At 49.9% G+C, this 8,532-nt stretch overlaps 1 protein-coding gene across 1 annotated transcript; it reads left to right on the top strand.

The window, feature by feature from the left end:
* Positions 1-271: 271 nt before the first annotated feature.
* Positions 272-6,855, top strand: LOC134407433 (pulmonary surfactant-associated protein C-like). The gene is made up of 5 exons (XM_063139211.1): positions 272-334; positions 3,437-3,802; positions 5,684-5,824; positions 6,385-6,486; positions 6,709-6,855. Exons 1-5 carry the CDS (start codon positions 272-274, stop codon positions 6,853-6,855), a joined length of 819 nt encoding a protein of 272 aa, XP_062995281.1.
* Positions 6,856-8,532: the final 1,677 nt, after the last annotated feature.

Raw genomic sequence — 8,532 nt, 5'->3', positions numbered from 1 at the left:
AGTTCTTTCAGCAATAAGGCCCCAGTTGCTGGGACAAGGATCCCGAGAGGCACTTAAGGACAAGGCCACGAGGCCACGTCTTTGGCACCAAAGGAAGCAGGCCAGGGGTGGGCAAGCAGGTTCTCAAAGGCAAAAAGCAGGCCTGGCTCCCAGCCAGCTTTCCCTTAGCCAACAAGCAAGGCTGGAGAAACTGCACCCCGCCTGTTTCACTGCACTCCCTATATATATGACACTCCGTTCAGGGGAGCTACATCACGGACACGGCCCGGCTATGGAGAGCGACGAGAAGATGGAAATCGTCACAAAAGAAGCCCTGCTCCAAGCACCACCAGTGGTGAGTCCTGCCCTGTGTTTGGACAGCAATCCTTTCCTTCCCCCCACTTTTCTTTCATAATAATAATAATAATAATAATAATAATAATAATAATAATAATAATGATGATGATTCTAACCCGCCTCTCCATCCTGATCGAGGTGGGGAACAAGTATAAAATAAATAAAATATTAATCAAAACACAGTATACATTGTTAAAACTTCCTAAAAACATGCTATAAGCATCCTAAAATTCCACTGGATAGGCCTGCCAGAAGAGATCAGTCTTTATAGTTTTCTTAAATGCTAAAAGACTAAGTTGACAAATCTCCTCTGGCAGGCCATGCCACAGTCTGGGAGCAGCAGAGGAAAAAGTCCTCTGAGTAATATGTCTCAGCCTAGTTTTGGCTGGCTGAAGGAAGTTCTTCCCAGAGGACCTGAGTGTGCGGGGCAGATTGTACAGGAGAAGGCGATCCCACAGGTAGCCTGGACCCAAACCATGTAGGGCTTTAAAGGTGATAACCAACACTTTGTACTTTGCTCGGAAACTGAATGGCAGCCAGTGGAGTGATTTTAATGTTGGGGTAATATGCTCCCCCCTAGGTGTACTGGTGACCAGCCTGGCTGCCATATGTTGAACTAGTTGAAGTTTCCGGACTAGGCACACAGGTAGCCCTATGTAGAGCGCATTGCAGAAGTCGAGCCTCGAAGTTACCAGTGCATGCACGACCGTCTTATACAGGTTTTTAGGGCTCCATTTTACTAAGCAGCAGAGGAAACTGAGCAACCCATAGGACATCAGGGCAACTTCTGTTCAGGTTCATTTGAACTGAGGCACAAATTTCACCTTTCGACATGGTCCTTGTGCCTTGCATTTGCCCCTCTCTGACTAAACCGCTTTGAATTTGTATTCGTGTCCTTATCTGTGTGCACAAACACATGACAATGCTCTGCATCTATGAACAGCAACACTTTAAATGAAGTTGGGGGATGAACTGTATAGCTTTATAAAAGTGTCTTGGGATCTAAGCATTCACATCTCCAGCTTTCAAATGCAAAACTCGGATCTTGCCTGAAAGTAGAAGCTGTTATTCAAAATGTCAATGCTGGCAATACAACTAAAACCAGGTGCTGATGACAGTTTCCCATCTCGGGATGTTATAAATCACACTAAATTCCCTTAGCTATGTCTGCGCAAATCCGTTTTGGAAATATTGGAACTGAATGAGAATTGTGCAAAATTACAATGGTTGGGAAGGGTGGCTGTGGGTCTCGATCTCTGTTTTGCGATTTCTACTGCAGGGCTGGATCTACACTACTGCTTTAAAGCGCTTTATTACAGTTTTGACAACTGTTGGGGCCCAGGATACATTCCAGCAACCATTGTCAAAACTGTTATAAAGCACTTTAAAGCAGTAGTGTAGATCCGGTTTCATAGGCATGATTTCCCCTTATTGCTACTTGCCTTTGCACTGGGGTGAGCAAGCCCTTGGTCTTCAACAGATTGGTCTCAACAATCCCACAACTAGGTTGCAGCCTCACCTAAAGTGAGCTATGACACAGCAAGGGGGAAACAACCCAGCCCCATAAATCAGCCAGAGAAGGCGAAGTTGCAGGGAGCGGGGTTATACATTGGAAGAAGAATATAATATAATAGGCTGCCTTGACTGCCATTTTGGGGTGGGGTGGGTGGGGAGGCAGGATACAAATCAAACCAATCCATAAAATATATGAAGTGTCCAACTGAAATTGGCAGGTTTCTATACACACACTGTGGTTGGGAGGTGTGAATGGTGTTGTCTGAGGGATTTGAAATGTACAGGCAGTGATGATGACCTTCATGGTAACCATGGAGATAGAGATGGGCAACTTGAGGCCCTCCAGATGTTTTGGCCTACAACTCCTATCATCCCCCACCATTGGCCAAACCATCTGGAGAGGCACTCTGAACCTGTTGCGTTTCCCTCTGACCATGTCACTTACATCTTCCCAACTCAGCGCATGTACATGGCCTCGCCAATTTGAGGTGAACACTTCATGCATCTGATGAAGTGGGCAACAGTGTCCACAGAAGCTCCTGCCAAAATAAACGTGCTCATTTTTAAGGTGCCACAAGACCCTTTCTTGTGTTTGCTGCAACAGACTAATACAAAGCCCTATGAGGAGAGACTGAAAGAACTGGGCAAATTTAGCCTGGAGAAGAGAAGATTGAGGGGCAGACATGACAGCACTCTTCAAATACTTGAAAGGTTGTCACACAGAGGAGGGCCAGGATCTCCTCTCGATCATCCCAGAGTGCAGAACATGGAATAACGGGCTCAAGTTACAGGAAGCCAGATTCCAGCTGGACATCAGGAAAAACTTCCTGACTGTTAGAGCAGTATGACAATGGAATCAGTTGTCTGGGGAGGTTGTGGGCTCTCCCACACTAGAGGCCTTCAAGAGGCAGCTGGACAAGCATCTGTCAGGGATGCTTTAAGGTGGATTCCTGCAATGAGCAGGGGGTTGGACTTGATGGCCTTAGAGGCCTCTTCGAGCTCAACTATTCTATGATTCTATGAACTATCCCTCTGGCAACCTAAAACTAGCCACCCTGCAGAGCTGACTTCCACATGACCCAGGGGTTGTTGGGGCCAGAACTTTTCCTTGGGAATTCTGTTTGTGCTCAGAAACACAGCTCACAATGCAGGTCTTACTTAGCAGAGTAAGTTTATTAGCTTCAGACTTCTTTACAGTTCAGTGTCATTGTGCAGAGTGACAAAAACTATACACATATACATATATACAGAGTTGTTTTTTTTTTTTCTATATTACATACAGCTGTGATTAGGCTAACCCAGCCTCAAGGATCTTTGGTATATTCATCTCATTAACACCATGATATCTTAGAGAATCCTGGCAAGGTTCCCAGCACAGCTTCTATCTCAAGGTCATTGCTCACAGATAGTCTTCCTCTCTTTAGCCTTGAGATCGCCAGCCACACACACACTTTTAATGACTACGCAAGCCTTTTACTTTCTTAAACTGAACAGGGGTGCAGGGGGGGATCCCCTCATCCGCTTCCGTCCACGCCTCAGAGACCAGGCTTCCCTCCTCCACCCCTCCGTTCCGCTCCCTCCTTAGGACTACCATGCCCTGGACCCGGAGCTGATCGGCTGCTGCCCCTGCTGCCCCTGCTGCGGCTGCTGCGATTGCTGCGGTTGCTGCTCGCTGCCCGACTGCCGCTGCGACTCCTGCCCCGGCTGTAGCTGCGGCTCCTGCCCCGGCTGCGGCTGCTGCCCCGGCTGCTGCTGCCCCCCCAGCTGCGGCTGCTGCTGCCGGCTCTGCTGCTCCCTCCCGAAGCTTCTCTGCCGGCTGCCCCAGCTGCCCAGCTGCCCGGTGCACCTCCGGAGGGTCCTGATCATCGTGATGGTGGTCGTGGTGGTGGTGGTGATCATCGTGGCGGTTCTCCTGATGGGGGTGTTCATCGTCCAGGCCCACACGGAGACGGTGAGTGGAGCGTGGAGCGAGCGGGGCCGGGATCAGGGCTGGGCTGGCTGAGCATGGCAGTGCCTCCAGGGTAATGCCTGGGGGGCAGGGGGCATGCTGGGGGAGGGCCTGACCATGAGGGATTACCCGGAAGAAGTGGGAGCTGCAACGAAAAGTTGCAGTATGGAGGGCTCCTGCTCAGGGTTCCAACCAACTACTCTATCCCAGTCTCTGTCTTTTTTCCGTTTTGTCACCCCAAATGACACCCAGGGTTCTGTGGCCACTGACCATGCTCAATACTCATTGGGCTGTCGGGGATTCTTCCCAGCCCCATCTAGGTTTTCTCTTTAAAGATTTGTTGTACTTCTGCAAACCTTTGGTTTTCCCGCAACCTCTTGGGCCTGGGTGGTGCCATTTTGGCTACACAGGGACCCGGACTCAGAGAATGAGTTTGCTACTAGCGTGTAGGATGTGTGCACCTCTGAGCATGGGCAGAACACCTCCCCACCACCACACACACACACACACACAACAGAATAGCTGCTAAAAGGCTGGGCTGTGAGGCAATTGTCCCCATTAGAATCTCAACTCTACCGTGAATGCTTCAGTTGGCCTTAGGCTCTCTCTCTCTCTCTCTCTCTCTCTCTCTCTCTGTCTCCGCCTCAGCCCTTCCACCTGCAAAATGGGGGTAGGCATGCTGCTGTCCTAACTTATCATCATCATGTGCACCCAGACCCCAGCTCTCTAGGTTTAGGGGGTCACACCTCTGAGATCGACAGGCTGCAGCCCCCCCCCCCCATCCTTGTAGAGGCCCACCCACAATAGGGTGACCAACTGTCAGGATTTCCCCAGATTTCCCCTGGTTTTTGTTCTTTCCATGGTGTCAGGGGGGATTTTCTATCGTTTTCAATAATGTCCTGGAATGACACACCTTCCCCTTTAAGGCTGCCATTAGCATGGCAGGAGGGAATGACATGCTTTCTTGAGGCTCATCATTCCCCCACCCTGAGCTCCAATTGAGGTCTTAAAGGGGAAAGTGGGTCATTCGTGGACATTATAGAAAAGGCCCCAATTGGAGTGGATGGTGGTGGTGCAGAATGAAATCCTTTCCCCTCCTCCACTCCAATCGGTTCTTTAAGGTGGCGGGGGAATAACGTACTTTCTGCAGGACTCAGAAAGCTGCTTCCCCACACACACACTAGGTGTCCTCTTTTTTGGTTTCCCAAATATGGTCACCCTAACCCACAACCGCTTACCTCCCCCATCCAATCTGGGCTCCTCCCCATCAGCCGCGTTGCTGGGCACTTAAAAGATTCAGAGCCCAGGCCCTCAAGAGAAAAAATCTCCATGTGCTAATTTATATCTACATATGAGCACTGATAAAGGATTATTAGGATTTATTGAAATTTCACAGGAGGCGAAGGCTGCAAATTAATCTCTTATGCAAATTGTCTCAAATAAAATAAGTTCTTCAATTAATTTGTCTCTTCATCCAGCAAGCCATACCAATGGAAAAAGTTTTCTCTGAGGTTGATTTCCATGCAGGGAAAGGGTTTTTTTGGGGGGGCGGTGGATTTTGCAGTATGTGGAAAGGGAGAAGTTAACCCTTCCTTCCCCAGCTGCAGTCCCCCTTGAAAATTGCCCCCTGAATGGCTATGAAGCTCCAGGAAAACACACACCTTCCACGGGCCCCAATGGAAACCCAGGGCTTTGTGGGCTGGATCCATTCCAGTGCCCTGGGAAACAGGTTTTGGGCTGAGGCCCGATGGTCCAGGCCTAGCAACGCCCCTGCTCCCCATAGCCAGGAAATGCAAAATCAAGCAACTGCTACTGCTGCAGGCAGGCTGAAAACAAAGAGAAGCCACACACCTCACCATGGTCCATCTTGTTCCCTGCTCGCAGGTTTTGCGAATGACCATCGATGGCCTGGAAGGGGAAAAGTCGCAGCTGAATTTCCCCATGGAGGAGATGGAAGAAGTGGCCACTTTCCACGTGGAGGACAGAATCTCTGGCCCAGCCATGGTCATTTATGACTTTAGCAAGGTGAGGGGCAGCATTCGGACCACGAGGTTTCGGGTTTATTCTGAGCAGAAGAAGCTATCTATTTTTTAAAAAAACAATTCTGGGGTCCATTAAAAACAAACTTAACATTTGTTTTTGGAATGTGGGAAAGGAAAATAATGCTTATGAATAAAATTACTAAATACAAAAATGTATAGGAGCAGTGATTCAACAGAGATCTTCCAGAGAAATTGGTCAACATTTATCCAGTACTGGAATTAATATAGACCAGGTATGTTAGCAGCCATAGATATCCTATGAATTAAAACAATATGGTATGTATGAATGTAAAGGAGTACAATATGCCTATGTATTATCTTTTTCTTAGTAGAACATTTAAATTATTTGATTTTATGCGGTGTAATATTCATGAAACAGAGAACTGAGTATAATTGATACTGTATATAAATGAGAAATGCGATTTTAAAAGGGGGGCTTCCTTTTTACATGTACATTTTCACATGTAGGCAATGGTTTTCCTGTAGAACATTAAATGTATTGTAATAGGTAGAAATGAAAATTTAGGTTCTGTCTGCACACAGCTGCTGATTGGCTACAAACCGTGGCAAGGAGACGCCTGCTACATCGCCAGGATGAATAAGGAGAACATCCAAGGCCTGGATATGATCCTCAAGGAATTCCAGGTAAGGAAACTTGCTGGATGCAGCCCTGGTTGCAGGGTCACCTTGGGAGACCTTGGCATCCGTAAGGAAACCATTGCAGTTTTGCAAATGGGGGAAAGGGATGTCTGCAGGTGGTTCATGACTCAGGCAACCATGAGATTGTAGATGCTCACCTCTTATTCTAATGGACTCTTCTTATGAAGAATGGCAACACGGTTCCATCTCAGTTGTCTTCTGTCACAGACCAAGTCATCCATCACACCTCTCACACCAAGAGGGGAGGAGAAACAGGAGCAGGAGGCGGCGTTCCTGTCATCCCTGGTTGATCGTTCCAGCTTGGGCTCCACTATTAACATCCTTTGCAGTCATGTCCCCATCTTCTGGGCTTAGACTGGTGAGTGGTGACATTGACAATAACATTGTGGATCAGATATATCTAGAGGCTGAGGATTTGCAACGTCATGCAACAAGAGCATCTTACACACTGAGTGTGTATACGTATATGCTCACACATGCCCACAAGTCCATGGCCTCATCTACACCAAGCAGGATATTGCACTATGAAAGCGGTAGGAAAGCAGAATATAAAAGGCAGAAGCCACACTACTGCTTTATAGTAGGGCTGTGCACGGACCCCCCAAACTGCTTCGGGCCGATCCACCTGTCCCCCGCTCCGCAGAATGGAGCGAGATCCAGAGGGGCGGATTAGGATTTTGCCCCCCTTTCCTACTTACTTGCCTCTGGTGGACGGTGGAGGCAGGGAAGGGGGGACAAAATGGGGGCCAATAAGTCCAACTCCCCCCCCCCGCCCCTTACCTGTGTCCGTCATGGTCCATCGTGGCCTTCAATTGAGGCCACGGCTTGAAGCTGAAAAAGGAGGCCACGGCCTGTTCTGGCTTAAAGCCAGGGCCTCAGTTGAAGCCCACAATGGACTGCGATGGACACAGGTAAGCCCCCCCTCCCCCTGCCCCCTTACCTGGCTCCACCGCTGCCACCGCATGGACTGCGGCAGCAGCAGTGGAACAAGGTAAGCAAAACTCCCCCACCCCACCCCCTTATGTGCCTCTGTCGCAGGCTTCAACTGAGGGCTAGGCCTCAAAGCGGAAGCAGGCCTGCTTCCTCTCTGAGGCCTGGCCCTCAATTAAAGCCCTCGACAGAAGCAGGTGTGCCCCTTTCCCCCCCCCCCGCTCCCTTACCTGTGTCCATTGCAGTCCGTCATGGGCTTCAATTGAGACCCCAGCTTCAAGCCGGAAGAGAAGGCCGCAGCCTCTTCCGGATTGAAGCTGGGGCCTCAATTGAAGCCCGCGATGGACTGCGACAGAAGCAGGTAAGCCCCCCTGCCCCCTTACCTGGCTCCACCACCATCACTGCATGCGGCGGTGGCAGAGCCGGGTAAGCAAAACTCCCCCCGCCCCCTTACCTGTGTCTGTCGCAGGCTTCAATTGAGGCCCCGGCTTTAAGCCGGAAGAGAAGGCCGCGGTGTCTTCCGGCTTGAAGCCAGGGCCTCAACTGAAGCCAGCGATGGACCGCGACGGACACAGGTAAGCCCTCCGCCCTCCTGCCCCCTTACGTGGCTCCATCGCCGGCGCTGCACGGACTGCGGCGGCGGCATCAGGTGAGTCCCCCTCCCCCCACTTACCTGCATCCAGTGCTCCGGATCGAGGCCTTCGTCAGAGGCGAATCAGGCTACTCCGCTATCGCTTCTCCGATATAGCAGTATTGAAGTACACTGACAACTGTTGGGGCCCATTGGCACATACTATATACCACTTTCATACCACTATATCCTGCTTGGTGTGGCTCCTGCCTTTTATATACCGCTTTCATACCGCAATACCCTGCTTGGTGTAGATGAGGCCCATGTGTCCACTGAATCAGTGTAGATTTATTAGCAGAGACTTGCCCACTGCGTCTCCGCAAAGTCCCCGTAGTTGACTTATCCCAGTCACAGTCTCCAGAAGTATCCCAGAAGACTTCACAACGCTGTCAGAGCAAGCTTAGGCATGTGTGTACTCCAACACCTGTCCCACCAAGCCAGAGTCCCTTTCCCTGGAGCAAATTGGCCAG

The sequence above is a fragment of the Elgaria multicarinata genome, chromosome 12 (genome assembly GCF_023053635.1).
Source record: "Elgaria multicarinata webbii isolate HBS135686 ecotype San Diego chromosome 12, rElgMul1.1.pri, whole genome shotgun sequence".
Lineage (NCBI taxonomy): Eukaryota > Metazoa > Chordata > Lepidosauria > Squamata > Anguidae > Elgaria > Elgaria multicarinata.
The sequence above is the reverse complement of the archived record's forward strand: the minus strand, read 5'-3'. Positions and strand labels throughout refer to the sequence as shown.